Source organism: Tetrao urogallus (assembly GCF_951394365.1).
Source record: "Tetrao urogallus genome assembly, chromosome: 7".
Lineage (NCBI taxonomy): Eukaryota > Metazoa > Chordata > Aves > Galliformes > Phasianidae > Tetrao > Tetrao urogallus.
The window spans coordinates 28,751,993-28,774,367 of NC_136820.1; the positions used below are offsets into that span (position 1 = coordinate 28,751,993).

The window sequence follows — 22,375 nt, forward strand, 5'->3', positions numbered from 1 at the left end:
CCTATCCTGCTGGGTTCTAGGCTGCAGCCCCAGGACAGTGACTGCAGCTGGGAGGTTGGGGTGTACGGATGTGGCTGTGTAAATCACTGCCCATGATGCCTAATTCCAGGCTGGCTTCTTCTCACAGTGTAGGCATGGGTAGGGATGCTGTTAAAAATATCCCTCGATGCTTAATTTCATATTTTGCATTCTCGTAACACAAAACCTAGGAACCCTCTAAGCAACTGTGTACATTTTGTTCTGCAAATGGTTTAAAAGTATATTAAAACATTAATCTTAGCCTGAGTCCCTGGATGCCAGCTTTCTGACTGGAACACAGTTTAATGGGTGACTCACGGTAGATATATTGTATAATGGTATGACGTTCTGATAGTCCATGATTTACAGCTACAATGCTTAGCACTGTCCTGCTTTGGAAAGTCCTTTTATTGCTTATTTGTGTAACATATGGATACTGGGAATTTAAGAATATTTTCATAGAAAAGCATTCTAATAACCAGAAAAAAAAATGCATAAGGCAGGTCAATAACCAAACTTCAAGTTACTCCTTAAACATGCTAAGAATGTCTGAGAATGCATTTTATTGCCTTCAAACTGAGTTGGAATAAATCCTGTCTGGTCTCTGTGGGGAGCAGCACAACCTCTTCTTGAGAAGAGCTGTGTGCACAGGGGGGTTCTACAGACGTGAAGAGAGCCCACTCTGACTGATCTTCAGGGAGGGCAAACACTCTTATTTCCCTTTAAACAGAGAAATGTACAGCTATAATAATGTCCCATGTAGGTGGCTTGGCCAAAAACTAATAACCTTGTTTGGCCTATTCTTAGCTATTTATTTCTTGCAAATGTCAGCCTGGGGCACTTCAGTGCATGGAGAACAATTGAGGAGAGGCTTCACTTTGCACACTGCCAGGCATCCTGCCCCAGTGGTGATGGGCCAGGCGCTGTGGAGCTGGCAAGGTAGGCTGTGAAACCCAGGGCTCCCGGTTCCAGCCTGTGGCCCTTCAGTCAGGGAAGCATCACGGGAACACAGACACAGGGATCTGGGCGAGTTGCCCTCCCTCTGCTAAAACCTAGGCTAATTCTGACTGAATTACTAGAAAGACCTGCTCAAAATCAATTAGGAGTGGATGTTATGTTTTGTTACTTTGATGAGGGCAGTATTCTGGTTTTTATTTAATTCTGCATTATTGCTGATGCTTTCTCCCTGTCAGACAATAAGGGAGAGTTTAGCAGGGAAATGGCATGTAAGGACCTTGAGTACTGTGTACAGTTTTGGTGCCACAATAAAAGAAAGACAAAATAAAAGGGAAAAGCAGGGAAGATCAGGCTGGGGATTGGGAAAAGGTTCTGCACCAATGGGTGGTCAAGCACTGGAACAGGCTCTCCAGGGCAGTAGTCATGGCCCCAGGCTGCCACAGTTCAATAAGCATTTGGACAGTGCTCTCAGTCATATGCTCTGATTTTTGGGTGGTCCTGTGTGGAGCCAGAAGTTGGACTCAGTGATTCTAATGGATCCCTTCCAACTCGAGACACTGCATGAGTCTGTGACCTGTGAGGAGAGGCTGTGCCCTAGCCAAGGAGAGCAGCATGCCAGCAGCATGGCCATGCAATTGCACAATCCTGCATAGACAGGTGGAACTTTGGGACCCTCCTAATAGGCCTGGAATGTTAGCAATATTTATAGTGCACCAGTAAATCCTGAAAAAAATCACAAAGGCCTGCTCCTGAAAGGAGATTGATTGTTTTCTTTCTTCTCCACAAAGTGATTCCAGCATCCTTTTGAAACTTTTCATTTCATACAGCAGCTGAGGTGTTTACATGATTTACAAAACTCTTTGCAAGATTTGCTAGGTAGGAGCTGTTCTTGCCTGACCATGTTCTATTATTTGGCTCCTTTTTTCCCCTGCAGCTTAAGTGCACACCCACAGACCAAGAGCCGATGACATTTTACTCTCTATCATGAGTTCTAGTGCTAGTAGCAGCAGTATTAGTGCTGTGATAATCCTTTGAATCCTGGATTTGACCATACTGCATATTGTATGAGATACAATGACAGAAAGAGCTTGCATCAAAATGTATTTAACTTCAACTGAAGACAAAACATCTAACCTTTTTTTTTTCTTTTAAATCTCCAAGTTATCAAGCATGGAAGTGATCAAAGATTTGCTCCTGTATTATCTTGCAATTTCATTTTACTTGTTTCTATAAGAATAAGCTCTTCACAAAACTTCAGAGTCCTGCAGTTTTCCCAGCTAAGGCTAACGTACACTGAGATGTGTGGCTACATTTGCCATGTTTTATTCACACCGCACATGACTCCAGTTCTCATCAGCAACAGGTTGCTCTGATCTAAGAAAAACACTCACTTTATTTCCATGGCAGCACTCAACCACAGCTGAAGCCTGCTGCATTTTTTTAGCTCATCCAAAGTGAAAATTGATTTTCACTGTAGTTTGGTTGATAGGAATTCAGTATAATTCTTTGCAATGCATTGTTGTGCTTAAACTGTTCACGGTAACTTTTTCAGATTAGTTCTTAAATTAATGCGATGTGGATCCAAGTACTAATCACACACATCCTTCATGTCTTGCCTATGGCAGTCTGTAACTTACTGCATAGCAAGTGATTACATTACTCAAAAGAGTCATGAGCTGTCTGCATAGCCATTACTCTAAAACATAGGTGCTTAATTTTATTTTTAAAGCCACGAGTGACAGTTCATGTGGAGGGCACAGGAAAGAAGGAAATACTGAGGAAATGAAGCAAATTAAGTTTAGGTGTATTGTTCTTCAGGAAACAAAGATGGTTCGTCTTCAGGCAGTATGCTTTCTGTATTTCAAATATTGAGCTACAGATAAAAGTTGCAGAAGGGCTGGCTTTGTTCATGTAGTTAGTTACTCCCTCACTCAAAAAGTTCACTGAAAACAGCAAATCCTTCTTTTTTTCTTTTTTCTTTTTTTTTTATCCTTTCTCAGCATACTTTGTAGGAACTGTTCAGACACAGTGTGGAAAAACTATGTGAGTGCTTTGCTCTGTGTGGCAAGCAGAAGAAATGAAATGAAAAAAAAACAAAAACAACAGTCCTTCACATTCATCCTATCTGAATTCTTTTAGCTGCACTGTCAACGATCTTCTATTTTCAGAGCAACAAGCTGCATTGCAAACACTGAAACAGAGCTAAATGCCCATGTTCTGTGAATTGCTTTGGGAACTCTGTTCAACAGAATCACTATTGAACCTGCTTTTCTGTCCCAGAGGGGCACTGTGAGTCCTCCAGACAGACATGGGGCACACAGTCCTCTGCTGAATGGTTGACAAGTCAGTCCTAGCAAAAACACTGCCTCTAGTCCAGGTAATTTAGCTTGGAAACTATCTGGAGAAGTGAAGGGGAAGGAGTATTTTCTTGTGGATAAGGTGGCAACTGGCATTTTGCCATCACGGAGGGCACCTCAGATGTCCATGTAGCCACTGGTGCTCCCTGAAGAGATCCCTGCATCACCCACCTGCTCCATAGGCCTCCTGGGTACTGGGACATGGTGGAAGCAGATGGACATCAGAGCCTATCAAAGGAGGGGTGGTCTCCTCCCACACCACCTGGTGAATGGACACAATGTGTTTCTCTCCACCATCTTCTCACCAAGCAGCTTGAAGTCTCAGTTTCCCATCTGAGCTGCAGGCAAGAACCACTTTCCAGCTTCACAGACTCACTTATCTCCATGTCTTTTCATCTCCACTGCCTGCGAGCAGTTGTTCTCAAAGGAGGGAGTTCAGAACTGGGTGTTGCTTTTAGAGGAGTGACTGACTCACAGAAGAGCTGAGCAAGTCTTCGAAAATTCTGAGTAAAGTGAAAGAAATCACCAAACTAGAGCTCTAAGTTATGTCTTTCTCACAGCCTTCTTCTAGAACAGACTGCTTGTTCTAAAAAACAATTGCAGTTCTAAAAAGCATGGAACTAAGGACTTTGAAGGGAATTTTTTTGCAGAGTACTTTCTGGAGTGCTGTTATAATACAATTTTTTACTCTTTTATGAAAGCTTTTTGTTTTATTCGTTTCATTTATAAAGTTTAAAATCCCTGTCACTGATATGTGCCAAACAAACCCAGCAAGATCTGGGCATCTGTTTCACTTTGCTTTCTCATAGCATAGAATTATAATTTACCTTTGCCTGCTTAGATGTAGAATGCTAGTCAGGTGTGTGACATTATCTCATTTGCCTTACAGGTAAGCTGCAAAGTGCTGCAGTTCTTTCACCAGTACATGCTGGGCTGCAACTACTTCTGGATGCTGTGTGAAGGCATTTACCTGCACACGCTAATTGTGGTGGCTGTCTTTGCAGAGGAGCAGCGCTTGCATTGGTACTACCTCTTGGGCTGGGGTATGTATGGTGTGCTTTGTAGCACATGTAGTTGGTGGAAGTTGGTGTAGTTGGTTCAGATATTTGCATTGGATTCATGCTACTAAGTCATAGCCTAGGACTGAGTTCTTAGTCCTAAATTTGAGTGCATTTGTTTGTGTGAGTCTAGAGAGTCACAAAAATGTCAACAGCTGTCATTATCTGTTACTTGCTGCACCTTGGGATTTGCTGAAAGAAATGTTTAAACTTTGTTAAGCAAAGCTTTGAGAGTGAAATAGACTGTTATCCAAGTGCATCTCTCTTCTGAACAGAACATGTTTAGTTTTGTCACTTTGCATGCAAAAATATTAATCTTATATAAAAGCATATTTACTCTGGAATGAGGAGGAAAATCATTATCTGTGTCTACCAATTTGTAAAAATGCAGCACATACAAAGAAAAACCAGAGCTTTTCTGAAACTGAATCCAATATTGGGTATACTTTGGCAGATGTTACTTTAAGGGAGAAGATACTATTTTACAGAGGAGTAGATAATGTCTCTGTTCTTATTTTGTCTAACAGCAGTGATCTCTAAGGCATTTCAGGTGTCAGTTAGCAAATCTCAGTGATATACTATGGGAGAGGTTACAAATGCTATACAAAGCCTCTCTAGTAGCATGTGTATTGACCAAGAAGTCATGTGTAAGTCTCCTCCTTCAGAGCCAAATATGCAGATCACTTCTGTTTTCACTGAGGGAGTTGTTGCCATTTAATTATTAGCAACAACAGGTATTATTCTTTGTGCTTCCTGGTTCAATGAAAGGCCACGTGAATACAACCAATATATTGGAGTGAAGTACCATTTCTTTCACATTTAAATCTCTACTGTAAATTCAGTCCGAATCAGCGTTGAGAGAAAATCATTAGCAATAGCTTTTTTCCAGCTTGGGAGCTGTGAATTTCTGGCCTCATTCCAATTTCTGGTGAGCCAGGCCTTGTATTTCAAAACCCACTGATGCACTAAGCGGTAAATGACAGAACTTTGTTCATCATATCCCTGTGTTGTGGTTTTCTTACAATCCCCGACTGAAGCATAAGGAATGTACTTGCTATTTTTCATCCTTCTTGCAAATGTAATGCCTGATCAACATCATTTCATTTTTCATTATTTCACTTACAGTAGGAAAGTGAAAAACAGCTCTCCTGTTTTAACAGAGGGGAAAAATGGGAATTGGTTACATGGGAGAAAAATGAACCTGAATGTTCTGAAGAACGTTTAAACCCTGACTCTAACTGCTAGTTGGACATCCGGTAGCAGATGCTAAAGGATTATAACCGCAAAGCAGAAAGTTGTTTTGTTGGTTGTTTTGTTGTTGTTTTGTTTTGTTTTGGGGCAGTTATTTGCTTTCAAATAGCTGCTATCACAGTTTTCATAGTTCAGAATATTTGAATGTACAAAGTTTGGTAGCCCTCTGCTTTTGAAAATGGAAGTTCTGTATGAAGAGTAATTTTATATCCTTCCTTCCAGTTCAAACATTTGCTGTCTTCATGTAGCATAAGACTTCCTGAAGTACTGTCATTCTGTATCACATTATGCAGGAGAAAAGTAGGCATTAACATATTTTTCTAAGTGTTGTTCACTTTAGGTAATGCATCTTGTGCAACTGGGACAGCTGGCTTGGTGTGAAAGCTTATGAGCTAGCTGAAATATGGTTGAGGGCATTGAAATATGGTTGAAGATATCTTGATGGGTAATTCAGTGAAGATAACTGAAAGGATGCTCATCAGTATCTGCATCATTGTCCCAGAAATAAGCAACATCTGTGGGAATGTGTGATGATATACTGAGAGAGAAAAGGTTAATAGAAAGCAACACAACTCTGACTGTGAAGTCTGCATCCTTAGTAATGAAACTACGTGGATACTACCACACTAAGTAGTCATTTGCACCTTCTAACTGAAGTAGAAGTCATTAGATCCTATTGCTAATAATTAGGACAACCTGGCGACCCCTAAAGTTTGCATAAATCAGTATAATTCCACTGCTTCCAAAATCAGTACTCACACGGTCTGTCTTCAAATGTCCAGCTGTGTTAATCAATAAAGAGAGAGATGTTTCCCCAAAGGACAGTGCAGAGCAACAGCAGTTCATGCTCTGAATTACAGTTCAAAAAATCAAGGTAAATGTACAACACAAGATGAATATACTCATTATTCCTTGTTATAACTAATCCCTACGCAAAACGATCTAGATTATTTTATTTGGAAAAATCTTTATTGATGTTTGTAAAATAACTTAGTCTAAAAAAATAAAAATCTGAGCAAATACAAAAACACTTCCATGAAATGTTTGCAGATGACTGAACAGAATCTGACACAGGTGGATGTATTTGAAGATGGATGCCCTCAGGTGACATCTTCTTTGGCACCTGCTGCTGAGAATGTCCTTTTTCATGTGCTACTGTTTCAGTGGGTCAGAAAATCACCTTTATGCAGGGCATGATAATAGCATCAGGTGGGTGCATCCAACTGCTTTCTGTTCCATCAGGCTGCTTCAGGCTGCTTCATCCACATAAAATTGAAAAGGGAATCACTTATGTGGGCAGTGCTGTAGCAAACTGGAAATGCAATTAAGCATGATTGCCAGATTTTTTTCAAAGAGAACCTGGCATGACCTTCAGGGGTATGGCATACCTTCTCTTGGGATGGCTGGAGTAGGACCTTTTCTGAGTTGCTCAGCTCTCGTAACACATATATGGGACCTCTGGAGTGAAACAGTGAGGTCATGAGGACACGATAGGCCTTCTTGGTGTTCCCCTTCTCACTGCCACTGGCCGTTTCCAAGGCAAGAGCAACATCTAGCTGCATGGACCAGCCTGCGGCTGGAAATCTGAGCCGTAGATGGTCAAGAGTTTCTTACCTTATTAATGAAAACTTTCCGTTGTGTTCTTCAGATTTGCATGAGAATTTGTTGAGCCAAATATTTTAGGTTAATGCATTTAGCAGAAGAAAAAGGTCCCAAGGCATCATTGTGGAGCAATCTACTTGCAATGCTTTTTACTGTTAAAGAGCCGTCCCTTAAAAATGCATTTTAATCTACATAGTCTGTCAACAAAACTGGATCAAACTTGCTCCATTTCCAAAACAAAAGGACTTTCTGAAGCTGCTAGTCTCATAAGGTCACCCTGAGAATGGAAGCTCTTTTCTTTCTGTTCAGATATTTTTATTTTTCTAAAAAACCATTCTGCAGCAAGAAGCAAAGAAATCATTTTCTAACAGTATGAAAGAGAAGACAGTCCATCATTTTATTCTCCCACAGCTGCATTGTTCTCTGAAGTTAAACTGCCATAAGAACTTATTTTAGCAGTAAAGCAAGTAGCTATTGCTTAGAGATGCCTGGAGAGTGCAGAGTGTCCTATTTACACACTTTTTTTTTTTTTTTTTTACCGTAATCTCACTCCAGCATTGGCTGACCTGTGTTCTGTGGCAAGAACACTCAAGAGTTAGTCTGAGTATTCTACGCCTCTTCTAAAAGTGTTTGTGTCCAAGATGTACACAGCTCTCTGCAAAGGACAGACAGTAGTAGATGATCCCCAGCTGTCTGTATGTGCAAGGCTGTACAAGGAGAGGTCAGTGTTGAAGCACAGGCTTGCAGGTTTCTAGCCTGTTGGAAAGGGAGATTACATACACAGAAACTGAAGGAAGATAGACGGGGGGGGGGGCAGATTGCCACTTGAAATCAGGATATACACAACTGAGGTATGTTAAGAATGGCATGTTTCCCCTGGTTCAGTACACATTTGCTCAATTCTGCTACCTGTCAGAGCAGTGGCTTCCCTTAAGGTGCTGGGTGAAAGCTGGGACTTCACTTTTTTTTTTTTTTTTTTTTTATGATCAGTGATGTTCAAGCCAAAAACACCAAGGCTGACCTATTCCTTTAATCATTTCAGGGTTTCCTTTAGTGCCAGCTTCAATTCATGCAGTTGCAAGAGCCAAATACTTCAATGACAAGTGAGTAGCATGTCTTTTTTTGAAGGAATTTAGCACTATTTAATTGTGTTACACATTTTGAGTAAATAATAAATTATGTGGTATATTTCTCCTCCAGCTGCTGGATGAGTGTTGACACTCACTTGCTTTATATTGTTCATGGACCTGTAATGGCAGCTTTATTGGTAAGAATATTTGCTATCAACCATTCAGTAATTATTTTAGAAATGCTGTTAATGTGTAGAGAATATAAATTTCTGTACTTCAAGTCTTTGATGAAAATTTGAAAGCAATTTGTGATTTTCTCTTTTAAAGAAAGGCTCTCAATACTTTTCATAAATCATCCAAGGAACCACCTGAAATATAATCAGATTTTGAAGCCAACTGAACTATGTAACTGAGTTTTATTCAGCCCAAGTCCCAAACACATCTCAGTGTGCCATCCAAGACGCACTTTCGTTCCGTTTGCTTGCAAACTTCTGCATGGATATACCTGCAGAAATGGCCTAGCAGATCAACCCTCTGTCTACTAACTTAAAAAAAAAAAAAAAACAAAAAAAAAAACAGGTCTTTCTGCCCCTTCTTGAGAAGTAGCTTAGCCTATCAGGAATACAGAGAAGCCAGTTCATCCCTGCCATGTTCAGCCTGCCATGCCTGCAGGATCACATCTGCTGCGGGTTTATTGGCTTCATCTTGACTGCTGCTGTCATAAAGCCAGCTTCTAGGAGAGGCCAGTCAGCCTTTATTTTGATCACTAAGCCCCAGGTCTGCACATTTTAGCTGCAAAGAAAAGAGGAGAGGCTGGTTTTATGGAAGCAGAGCAATTTGTAACTGTTTTTAAAATAAGGTGTTATATTTTCTGTCTCGTTCTTATGCTGTTTCCTGTTTTAGTTTTCCCTTGAAGTTGTCACTGTTTATACAATGTCCTTCATGATTTGCTACAGAAATCTCATAGTGGTAGACTATGACTCAGGCAGACTTGGAGGAGCTGAGGGTTTTTACCTTTGCTGAGTCTTTTTTTCACCTTCCACAGTACCTTCAAAAAGTTCTAAAAGTGAAGGTTAAGTAGAGGGAGTGAAGTCAGAGGAGGATGGAGAATAAGATTTAGATTTAATGCTAAATGGGATCTCAGAAGTCATTTATTATTCCTTTTTTTTTTTTTTTTTTCCAGTAGAGCATGAATGTAAAACAGCTGAAAGGTCTCTCAGTAGCTAAGAAGTTACAAAGTGCTTTGTGAAAGCTTACTGATTCATGGTTTATTGTTTTGAAAGATCCAAGTGAGATTTCTCACATATGCATGGATTTGGGACTATTAAAATACCTATTTTAGTTATGTAATAAGAGGATACTTATTTTAAAAATGGTTGCTATAGAAGTCTGTTGAAGTTCATAAGCACAGGTGCCTGCTGGTACTGTAAAGGAGTAGGAAAGGCGGCCTGGTTACATACTGGGGAGAAAGGAAATCTGTGATGCCTATGATGTCCTCAGGGCTCATTATCTGCCCATGTGCTTCCAGGCGTATCCTGCCAGGAGCTCTGTGAAGGCAGGGCAATGTGGCCCTGTGCTGAGAACGCATGGCTGGAGTCAGGTTTTTAGAAATGACTCTGGAACTCAGATACGTGGATTTTTGGAAGGGCTTTGGCCCTTCAACTCTTTGGCCTTTCTGCCCTGTTCCAGCTTGTTTTGTTACCTATGGGCAGTGTACATAGGACCGCTACAGTCCCATGGAGGCAGAGTTGAGCCTAGGTTTTCTCAGGGCCCTTTGCTCACACAATCCTGAAGTGACAGCACACGTGAGCCAGAGCAGGTCCCTCAGAGAATGTGTGTACCCTGTAGGCTCTGTACGCCCAGGGACACCTGTGGGTTTCTCACCTGGCTGCAGCACAAAGCATGACACCTTGGTGACCTCCAGAGCAGCCATTTCCCTGTGAATAATTCATCCGCTGTGCTTAAACTATGAGACGTTTTGTTCCTTGGAGATCCTCAGTTTGACCACGTCAGTGTCAAAACACTCAGAACTGATCCCTGCCTATCTCAAACATCCATTCAGGTTCCTCAGGGAAGCACATATAGCAGCTTAATTTTTCCTTCTGAAGGTGTTCAAGGTACTCTCCAAGGTCTGACTCCCAGGGGAGTCAGCTAGGAAAGGTAGGAAACTGCATTTTAAAGCCATTTATGTGTTCTGTGGTTTTGGTTTGAATGCCTGTTTAATTTGGTTGCTTTTACCTATAATGGCTTTGCTTTACAGGTCAATTTTTTCTTTTTGCTTAACATTGTCCGAGTTTTGGTGACAAAGCTAAGAGATACCCACCGTGCTGAGTCCAACATGTATATGAAAGCTGTCAGAGCCACGTTAATCCTGGTTCCCTTACTAGGAATTCAGTTTGTTATTATACCCTGGAGACCAGAAAACCGACTTGCTGGAGAAATATATGATTACATCATGCATATATTAATGCATTACCAGGTATGCTATATAGTAGCAACTTCAGCTTAAGTAACGTGCTTGCTGTTGAGCTTATTCAGCCAAAGATATTGTTGTCAGTTGTTTTGCACTGAAATTGAGCATGATTGTGGTTTTATATTTTTCAATTGCCTTTACATGTCTGAATTATCTACCTCAGCACAAGTAGCATGGATGTATCAAGAAAAAATATGAGATAAAGGAAACAGAAAAATGAGGGGAAAAGATCAAATGGCAATACTTCTGAACTAAGCAGAGAACCAAGATCTCAAAGGTCTTCTATGTTGAAAGTGCTATTTCTGCTAAGTGCTGAAATTTGCTGAAACTGCTGCTGTGAGGTTAATAATAAAATTAGCTGCATACAAAGTACTGTACAGAGTGAATTCCAATACACAAAAGAAAAATTGTGACAATGAAGCTTGATTTAAGAGTTAAAATTCCATTATTAAATAGATGAAATTAATGTATAACACTTATAACACTGACATCTTTATTTCAAAAGTACTTTGAAAATATGTCATTGTTCAATAGGATTTTATTTCATTTTTTAAACAAAAAATTATGTGACTTCAAATGGTTGTCTGGTTTACTCTCTTAATATACCCAGTCCCTTATTGCTGAGCAAAGGCAAATTGCTGATGCATTTGTGAGTAGAGGGCAAGACGGGCAAACGCACTGACCCACTTCTACTTTTCTTTTATGTGAAGGTAAACGCAGAAGGTATTTTAATGTTATAGTAAGTAAATAACCCTTAACAAAAAAAAAAAGTTCCTTTAATGAGGTGATAAGTAATGCTACCAAAATCTGTGTATCCTGCTGTCTGAGATTTCCTGCTTATATCCCCCTTATCAGTTCAAAATCGTGTGTGTATGATACCACATGCATAGAAAAACTGAAGTGGTAAGTCTGACTGGTTTTGTAGGAGATGCTCAGGAATAACAGAAATAAGCACATCTAGGTATGCTGTATTGTTTTTAGGGAGCCATAAGCTAGAAGAAATACAATTGAAGTATCAGAAAGCCACATAAATTTGAAGCATCTGGATAGGGTTTTGTTTATTTTTAACCCGAGCAAATTACATCCTGTAGGAGAGTGAAATGTAAGTCAAATACCTGTCAAGCATAAATGTCTTTGGACCAGTATTAAACACAGAGAAAAAATTACTGTGGGATCAGTCAAGTTCACAAAGGTCTGAGAGCTTCTGACTCTAGAGAGTCCCTTAGGCATGATTCATTAGAGAGCCATGTGCTTTTGGGTTTCACATGATTCCAGAAATAATGTATTTCAGAAGCAATCTATAAAGGCCTTAATGTCCAAATAAACATAGTCCCTATCTCTGCTATCAATCCCATAGTCACTGTTACCCTCTGTCAACTGATAATGTATTATAGGTCAGTTTTACACACAGTGGAAGACAGAGAGAATTGGTCTAGAGGGCTCATCCTCAGCAGGGATTGCACCCAAAAAAAGCAAAAAAAAAAAAAAAAAAAAAAAAAAAAAAAAAAAAAAAAAAACAAAACAGCAGCAGTTAGAGAGAATATGAAAGGCTTATGTCAAAGAAATACCAGAATTAACCCATGGACCCTACATGATATGATAACATACATCCAGCCTCTCGCATGTTACAATAGTATGTGTATCCCTCATAATTTTATCAGCATCCCAAACCTTCCTTGCTCCATAGACACAAAGTTTATATTTGCTACTGGTTTCTCTGTAGCTTTACAGCTGAAGAAATGCACAGTGCACTGAACTATGAAAAAAATGACATAAAAATCAGAAGAATCAGAAACAGAAGTAATAGAACTACAAGTAATTGTTCATATAGTGGACCGTGGTTGAAAATATGTTGGATGTTATAAAAAGGCCTGATAGAGATAAGCAGGCATGAAAAGTCTGTTAGTGCCAGAGGTACGTGTTATAGCTCTGATATTTGTATTTCACAAAACCAGGTGAGATGGCAATTTTAGTGAGGATAAGTATTTTACTGCCATGAGACATGGCTTAAAATTCAATAAAGGCACAGAACCAGTTAAGTGTTTGCTCTAATTAAAAGCAACAGGCAGTTTACTTGTGCATTTAATCTTCCAGATCTTTGCTGCATGTTTTCTCTTGATCTTATCCTAATATTGTTCACCAGTTGTGTATGAACATCATTTCTGTGTTTGCACAGAAGGATGACACATCTCATAGTTTGCTATCTGTAAGTGGGCAGATGCCTTACCAGTTATCTATTGTTCTCCTTCAGACTCATTAGACTCCCATCTGTCAGGAGACCTCATCAAGCTTCAAGAAATGTTACCTTACTCCCCTGCATGGCAAACAGTCTGTTTCTATTCCTCTCAGTATTTATTTGGGTTGGGGTTTTTACTGTGTGGAAACGGGAAACCTTTGAGCGTATGATGTGGGGACCCTAGCAGAAAATTAACCTCCACCTTTGTTCCAGATGGCATCTCACAGATGCTATTGCTAAACAGAGTGGTTTAATTTCAAATATAAATTGCCCAAATTCATGCAAATGTCAGTGAAAGCAATTATCTAGGGAAGCACAATAAATTTTATTCTGTCCGCTTGTCTTTTCAACATATGTCCTCAGATTTCTTCAGCACAGGGAAGAGCAAGAAGTGCTTATATAGCATTTAAAAAGGTGAAAAATGAGCATTCATTCCTACTTGTAGATGAGCCCAAGGGCCCCTGGCTCAGTGTTAGACCCAGCTCCGTGTGTGTGTTCATCCTGGTTTCCTTACAGCTGTAAGGGGGCTCATGGGACTTGCAACATGTCATTATGGAGATCTTCCATCTGCGTATTTCCACTTCTATTTTTTGAGCCTCTTAGTGAACACAGTTGGTTACTGGGTCCTTTGTAGTGTTTTCTGATGTTTTTTTTTTTTTTTTTACATAGTGGGTTAACTTCTAAAAGGAAAAAAGTGAATACATATATTTATATATATAATGTATGTATAAATTTTGGAAAAACTGCTGTTGAAATGTGAGCTTCACTCCAAATTGTGGGTGAACATTGTCCTATTCATCATCTGTAGAAAGAATTTTGTTCTGTTGAACTTTCTTTCCTTCTTCCTGTGATAGATTCAGGAGTACAAGGACAATTCAGATCCACTTAAGAAACTCAGAAAAGAAAGAAAGCCAGTGGAGCAACAGAAATATGATAGATAGGCAAGAAATGAGTAAGGTGATAGGTAAATGTCCCTAATTTGGATGAGTTCCAGAGCCTTTACTCCCCAGTGCCAAAAGTCTGCTGGGGACCTCCACATTTGTGTGTGGTTGTTACAGAGGTTTCTGACTTATTTTCAAGAAGATTCAGGAGCAGCTTTGGATGGCAGAGCCCAGAGGGCTATTGCTGTTGAAAGAAGAACAATGAGACATAGATGGGGCAAAGGAAATAATTTCTTCAGTCAGCAGAGATGTATAACTTCCATGATTTCAAAAAGGTGAACAGTCACATCTGTTCTCAGCTTATTCCAAACAAGAAGAGCAGCTGGAGATATAATGCTTCCTCTTTAGCTTTTCTAACAGAAAGTCTAGAGAAGGCAATAGTGAAGGGAACATAAATAGATAATAGATAAACTGTAGGATTTAACAAGAATTTGAACACTGTACAGGATATTTATTTGGAAGCATTCAAGGTCAGGCTGGATGGGACTCTAAGCAATCTGGTCTAGTGGGAGGTGTCCCTGCCTATAGCAGGGGGCTGGAACTAGGTGATCTTAAAGGTTCCTTCCAACCCAACCATTCTATGATTCTATGAAATAAAATGGAAAATGACATCAATAGTTCAATTTCTGCCTTAAGGTGAACTGCAGTTCCCGATTTCCCCTAAAATGCTCCTAGGGAAGAACAGACTTCTTTCTCTCCTCCTGGAGTCTTATCTTCTGTGTCCCACTGAACTTCTCTAATCCCAGAGGAGATCAAAATCCATCTCAGTTCCCATTATGGCTGACTACTGTTAATATAAACACATTCCAGCAAAATAGCGAAACCCTTAATGTGACCATATACCATACAGTACCACAGCAGATGTTTTTCAAGACAGCACAAATTGACATAGCATGCACAGTGCAGGGGAATAATCATTATAGGCCACAGGGAAGTGTAACGTTTGCATAAATTTCAGATTTAGGCATCTGTGATCTGCCAAAGGTCTGCTGTTAAGGCATTAGTTTTTGGTTGACTTCATGGTGTTTCCCAAACCAGAGCATAGGGGAAAACTATTATGCATTACATACTGTATTCTGGAGTTGGAGTTTTCGGAGGGTACTGTTTTCCCAAAACATAAAAAAGATTTATTTTGCTCACTCCAATTCCTTCCTCCTCCTCTGTCTTCACATTTGAAGTTATTTGCAACTACATATTGCAACTAAAGAAATTTTATTGGAGCAAAATCATTGCTAAAATTCAGGTGATAGCACCTCTTCAAATCAGCTTATGCGTGTCCCTGACACAGCATTCTGCTACAACATTTTACCTTATCTTTGTAGTCTAAAACATGCATTTGAGGGTCCAAGATGTTTTACAAAGCATCAGTTATAATTTAACTGGTAATCAGTAAAATGAGAGCTTATAAAGAAGATGCAGCTGTAAAGTACCTCTGAGCAGCCCCTGGGAACACAGAGTATTGCAGTGCAGTTTTTCCCTCAATTTCACAAACTGCCATAAATTTGGTTTCTAATAACAGCTTTAAGTAATCTAAAATGAGGGCATTTGGCTCCCGGCATTGTTATGTAATGATATTTTAATAAGAGTTAATGCTCTTTAGAAACACAGAGCAGTGTAATTATGTGGTTTTGAACAGCAGGCTATATGCACAAGAATTTTCTCTCTTACCTGTTTCACACTTCCTCACCTCATGTTCTTGGCTTGACCCTGTTTAATCCTGTAGAGGTAAGGAAATATCTGAACAAACGTGGCAATAATGAAATTAATTTCAAGAGGTTTAGTAACAAGCTATGATTTTCAGTCTCTTCCTTACCTTCTAATTCACCTGTGTTTTGTGTTGGTTTATTTTCCCTTTTTCTGACCTATAATATCTGTTTTCACACTTTCCCATCCATACTGATGCTGCACATACAGGTCCACTTCATCATACCACTTCAATTGAAAGCCTTTCTGGCACAGCCGGGCTTCCCTTGTGTGACAGTTCTTAACTGGGTAACTTCACTCTGACAAATGCACAGCAGCACGTGGGGCAGTTCCTCTGCCTTCACTTCATAAAGCCAATATCACTTAGTTATCCTTCTCCTGCCCTCTCAAACAAAAATAACTTTATAGGCAGAACAGATAATCTAGAAATGATCTAGAAAATATATTGAAAAGACAAAAACTGGTGTAAAAATATAACTGAGAATTAGGGAGATGTTAGGTGAAATGTCTGTGATGGAAAGGAAGTGGATCAAAGTTTATCTGGCATGCCTCAAGCCTCATTTTCCAAACAATGCAAACAAATATCTATGTATATATTTTGATCCTTAAATGCTTTTCATTTTCTTCCTTTAAGGGCTTGCTTGTGGCGACTATATTCTGCTTCTTCAATGGTGAGGTATGTATCTACAACACAACAAGAGAAAAGAAAGTTCAAAAATAGTTAGGTGTTGATTGGTACAAAAATGAAGCATCTCGAATTACAAAATTCAAAGGCAGAGAAAGATATTTTTCAAGATCTGTATACAAGCAGCTCTGTGCATTTCTGAAATTTCTATGTGAATACCCCATTAAGTCAGGAAAGTCAGCAGCACCAAGTGCAGCACAGACGTGTCTCTCCCCCTTTCACCCACAATACCACACAAATTAGAGGTCAAAGTAAAGTATTAAAACACTAGTAAAAGACTCAAACAGTTGACAGAGCTACTACACATGGTAGCATTGTCAGAGCAGAGGAACCTGTAGGGCTGCAACTACTTTCCCTTCTTTGAAGATTAGTGCTGGCCTTTTTAAGGTCAGTAATTATCAAGCTGTAATTAAGGCTTGAGTTAAGGAGTTAAGGATGTCTCCCCTTCTCTTATAGCTTGATCAAATGTTTATACTTACAAGTGTATCTAGGTCCACTTCACTAAGTTGTTTTTATAAAAATAGCTGTTTGTAACATGTCAAGAGCCATTTAAATTCCTCCAGTAAGCCATTTCCCAAAGATGGTAAGCTGTTGTGATACACTGGAACCATTTAACTGTAGAGAAATAAACCACAGCATTATCTCAGAAAAGCTGGAAATCCCTTTAAAAAGTTTGCTTTGAATTCAGAGCAGATAGATTAGATACAGAACAAAATTTGCAATGCTAACACTCCGTACGTCACCCTACAGGGACATTCTTACTTTTGTTTATCCCTGTATGTTATTCTCAAGTAGTAACGATGTGATCATGCTGTATTTTTGATAGTGACTTGAAGCAAGTTATCCAACTGATAAGGTGCTACTGGCTGGTTTTCTAGCTTTCAGAATGGCAGAGTGTATTAAATTCTACCATCTATTGTTGACATCACTGTACACTTGCTTCTGGCTGACTCACCCTGTAAAGGTACACTGAAATGCAATAGTAAAAGAGGCCTCCCACAGCTTATGGGAGACATAAGAGGGAAATGGCAGAACATAAGTAGGTGAGGACACCAGAACTTAAAATGAAATAACAGTCATAAAGATCATATTACAGAAAGTCACACTCTCATTTCAGAGTTTAGACCATTTAAGCAAAGTTGGCAGACGTGCTATTCTTTTCTTGTATCACGTCCACCCCCGGAACCTGCAGGCTACCACCGTATTTCTTCTCTACTGTTATCACCTTCTGGCACAGTTCGGTCCCCATGCTCTGCACATGCAGCAGGACTTCTGGTTCCTTCTGGTAGGGAGAACATGGCATGAAAAATGAAGAGACAAGCCAGGCAATTCTTGAAACAGCATATCCCTATAGGACTGATTGCACAGCTTTGTACAGGCAGTGTGCCAGTATGTCCTCGCTTGCCTCCAGACAATGTATTACACACAAATCCTTGCCTTCAGGATTGCTTTCTTCGTCCTTCCTTCCCCCCAGGGTCACCTTCAAGTTTTTCTGATTAGATTTTGCAAAACATATTTGCTTTATATTTTATAGCTTTAGGGCAAAAGGCCAATTACTCTGTAGTTCTCCAAATCTAATGAGAACATTTGTGCCTAGATTAAAGGTTGTAGCAGTGCTAAAATGAAGAAAAGCAACAATAAATAGCACTGAAAGCATACAGACCCTCAGTCACATCCAGAAGCCTTTTCGGCACAGCTGGCAGCCCATTGCCACCGCTGAAATGCACCACCCACCGCCTCACTCACCATCCACTGTTTGGTCTCCATAGACATTCAGTAAGCAGCAATAAGTGTCAGTGGGTGCCATTTTTTCTGCATGGAGGAATACAGTTCCACACCTTTGCTTCATGCACACATCCATGTCAGGCACCATTTAGTAAGAATGCCCCTCTGCTGCCGTCTGTCACACAGCAACAAAACGTAATGGAATATGCAGAACATGCAGAGTAGCAGCAGAATCATAGAGCCATAGAATGATGAAGGTTGGAAAAGACCACTAAGATCATTTAGTCCATCAGCCCATCACCACCATGCCCACTAAGTCTCTCAGTGCCACACCTACATGCTTCTTGAAAACCTTCACCACCTGCCTGGGCAGCGCGTTCCAATACCTCACCACTCTTTCTGAGAAGAAATTTTTCCTAATTTCAAACATAAGCTTACTCTGTTGCTACTTAGGGCCTAAACCTAACCTAAATCAAACCGATTGCCCTAAACAGGCTAACACCAAGATGGCATTATGCACTGACAAAGGGAGAAGAGCTCTGAGTTCAGCTGCATAAGAGAACTAAGCTAAGATAATCCCCTCCAGTCTCATTGTGTGCAGTATGACACAGACCAAAGCCACAATCTGGTTTTCAGTCATGGCAGGAGATTGTTTCCAGGCCACTGTATACATCCGTAGAGTATAGATGCCGTAGAGTAGAATTCAAAGTGGTTTGTCATGAGAAAATTCAGCACAGGGCAGGCAGATTAATTTTAGTAAGAAAACTAGATACTCAGGAATTTATTTTTTTCTACTGGAATATTTAACTTCAAGGCTAAAATGCATGAAGCTTAGCCAGGACAAACAGTGCTAAACTCGGTACCACCTGACAGTATTTTATGTTGAATTTGTTTGCATGCTACCTCACAGCCTCACTTTATTGCCATAAGCCTATCTATAGAAAGAAATGGAAAATTGCTAAAATGTCATCAGTCCCTCATTCATGTGGAAGAACACATAAACAATGGACTTTTCCAGGACTTTTTAAATGATTAATCTTCTCATGTATTTTCGTGCAAAATCTTAGTGTTCAACAGCTTTGTAGTTTCTCTGTCCAGTAACAACAGTGTTGTGCAGATGATACGAGGACTCTTCAGTAGTCTGCTCACCAGACCACATTTCCAGGCCTGAGATTACCTCTGGACTGCAAGACTGGCCAACACAATGGAAAGTCTCTTTGGAAAAAAAACACCACCAAATAACAGCCACATACCTCATGTGCCAAAGAGGCATGAATGGATAATGGAGAACAGGAAAACCTTTAAAGTCTTCAAAAGCAGAGAAGGCCAATTCAGGCTCCTCATTTCTCTGAGTTTCTCTTTCCTCCATCTGCAGTCACAGAGGAAAACATGGCAGGAGCCTCTGTGGTTGTTAGCACAGTATGGCTGGGCGTGTGATTTTCAGTAAGGCTGCTTACACATTGAAATCTGTGCCTGAACAGTTTTAGTTGGCACTGAGCAGCGATCACCTGAGATCCTTGGAATCAGGGCAGAAATCTAGGTTTACTCATTGCTTTACCCAAGTGCAGCACCTCATGTAGCCCACTAGCCAAGGGTGGCCAGACTCTTGTAGGTGCCAGCACTTGGAACGAAAGCAGCTGCTCCTACCTGGTGCTCTCACTGCTCCACGGGGCCTGTAAGCCTTGACCAGTGTCAATACTAGTGAAGGGATGTGTCTGCTCCCTCCCAGTCCATACATACCACAGCACCATTGCCTTCTGAGAACAAAAACTTCTGAGAACAAAGAAGAAAACAAAAAGCGTCTCCTGGCAGACTTTGTTCTTCCTGCTTCATGTAGCTTCTAGGGTAACCAGACTACAGCATTCATCTGGAGCACTGTAATGTTAAAAAGGCAGTATTAAAGAGACTAAAACCTGTACAGGTTCCACTTTGTGCACTTCCTTATTATGTGATACAGCTGCAGTACTCTTCCACGCAGTTAGGTTTTTTTCACTAATAAACTTTGGTGGTGATATGATACTGCACATCCATGCATGCAGCCATTTCACTTCAAATCTTGGTATATAAGCTCTGCCCACAGCCCTGGTAATTACAGTCCCATTGTGACCATATATCTTTTCTGTGCTTGATAGCTAATTAATCTACATTGACCGTTAGTTTTATTTTCTTTGTGTGTTAGAAGGTAAATAGAAATTTATTTCTCTAGAGGATAAGAACTCTTAACCACTTTGCCTTGAGCTATGTGATAGCAAAATAGAGGTAGTATTGGAAACTGAGCATGGAGATAGATAGCTTTCAGTTATTTTTAATGGACCAGTCCAGCAAACGTTTGTTTACTCAAGCAAGGAGTCATACCCGGGTCAGTGCAACTACTTGCATGAGTAAGGATTTATAGCATCAGTCTTCATACCGTGGCTCGCTCCTTGGCTTAAAAATAAAAATCCAAAGCAATTGAAAAATCCATTTTTGGCACATTGTGTAGTCCTGCTGCACAGCCAGTGAGCATCTCAGGTTCACAGAATTCCTTATGAAGTCTTGCCCTTATGTGACAGGGAACAGCTTTCTTGCAATGGGTGGGGAGTCAATCGAATTTTACTATATATATATATTGATATATTGATATATATATATAATATTGATATATATATATATATCAATGGAGTGATTAGGATTGTGGAGTCACAGGAAATACTAAAGACATTGAGACCTGTTTACATCAGTGGAAGGTACTGCTCTGCACAGAGCCTGGAGAGTGGCCCCAGAGCAGCTCACTGAGCAAGAACCACACACAGCTCTGCTGCAGCATGAGCGTTTGAGCCCTGGGATCTGCATGTCTCTCCCGCTGCTGGAGGACTGAGTCACAGCACACTGTGACGGCACTCAGTTCCTGCCCTCACAATGGGGAAATGGGACAGCTGAACTGAATGGATGGAGCCCAGCTTTGCCCACTGCCTGCTTGCATCTCAGCACAGCCTTTGGGAAGGAACTGGAGGGTGCCAGCACTCCCAAATGTGCAGCTGGAGATGGGCTTCTTATTCCCTGGCAAGCCTCAGCAGCTTCAGTCACATCCTGGCATAGGGTGGAATATTAATATAAATGTAGAATATAATGTTTTGCTCCTAGAGGATGAATGTCCAAAAGCTGAAATTCTCCGCTACACGGAGGTCTGTGACCAATGCTAGCTTTTTTGCCAGCGCAGAACCTCCTCTTGAACTACCAGAAAAATATCTCTGTTTATCTGCATTAATGAACTGGCTCTGTCTATAAGATGAGCCTTGGCAAGCTCTTGAAGTATACTTTGCCAGGTTTATTCAAGGCTAAGTTTCTTCAAAATCATAGTGCATTTGCCATTCCAGGTGCAAGGATTCAGGTGCAGCATGAGATGTCTTTTGATCTTCATCCCTACCTTCTCTTCCCTCTTCTCCCACTGCGCTGCACTGCTATGTTCCCATGCAGCACTCTTCTCCACACTGACCTCCTATGGGAAAACCACCCCCTCCCTCTCTTCACAAGCAGTGACCACTGAAAAAACAATTGCTGCTGTAGGGTAGGCAGGAAGGGATCTCAGGATAGGGCATGAGCGAGTGCTTCTGCAGCTGGGAAGAGAGGGCAGAAGAGAGCTCCAGTCAAATTCCACAAGGCTCGGTCTGCCTATTTCCTTATTGTTGTCTTTTTTTTTTTTTTTTTTTTTTTTTCCCCTATTTTCTGCAGCAAGTTTTAAAAGTGCTAAAATTTCACTAGTTCTGATCATGCATTACCCTAACTTAACCTACCTTAACAGGTACAAGGGGCTTTGAAGAGGCAGTGGACACAGTACAAAACCCAGTGGGGCCAAAGGCGTCGAGAGCACTGCTCCACCAGATCAACCTCCTATACAGCAACATCCATCACAGAGGTCCCTGTCTACCTGTACCATCATGACTCCAACAATGAGCAGCTCAATGGAAGATATGTAGACGACTCTGAACTTGTTGCATTGAAGTCTGGGGAGACATCAGCCTAGCTGGGCAGCAGCCACTGCAGACACACCATTTCATGTCCTGCTTGTGAACAAAGAGAGTAAAAGAGTGGGGAATCCAAGTGGAAGAGAGCAAGACTGGGTGACTGGACACACGGCATTCAAACCACATCAGCCTCTGACAGCAGCAGTGCAGGGAATCTGGCACAGAGGTAGGAATAGCAGTTTATGCTTCTGAGCATGGATGTGCCTGCCAGGCCATGTCCTTCCTACACCTCCCACATCAAGTGATGATCCAGCAGCAGCAGCACCAGGAGTGCACAGCAAATAGGAAAGAGGG

General features: G+C 40.6%; 1 protein-coding gene across 1 annotated transcript in view; it reads left to right on the forward strand.

Moving 5' to 3' along the window:
• The window catches only part of CALCR (calcitonin receptor), a gene marked incomplete at both ends in the record, with an annotated part of 60,156 nt that extends 38,076 nt beyond the window's left edge, over nucleotides 1–22,080 (forward strand). Inside the window, 6 exons of the mRNA XM_079538370.1 lie at nucleotides 4,222–4,375; nucleotides 8,286–8,346; nucleotides 8,444–8,510; nucleotides 10,574–10,792; nucleotides 16,302–16,343; nucleotides 21,859–22,080. Of these exons, the coding sequence (XP_079394496.1) occupies nucleotides 4,222–4,375; nucleotides 8,286–8,346; nucleotides 8,444–8,510; nucleotides 10,574–10,792; nucleotides 16,302–16,343; nucleotides 21,859–22,080 (765 nt within the window). The remainder of the gene's footprint in view (nucleotides 1–4,221; nucleotides 4,376–8,285; nucleotides 8,347–8,443; nucleotides 8,511–10,573; nucleotides 10,793–16,301; nucleotides 16,344–21,858) is intronic.
• Nucleotides 22,081–22,375: the final 295 nt, after the last annotated feature.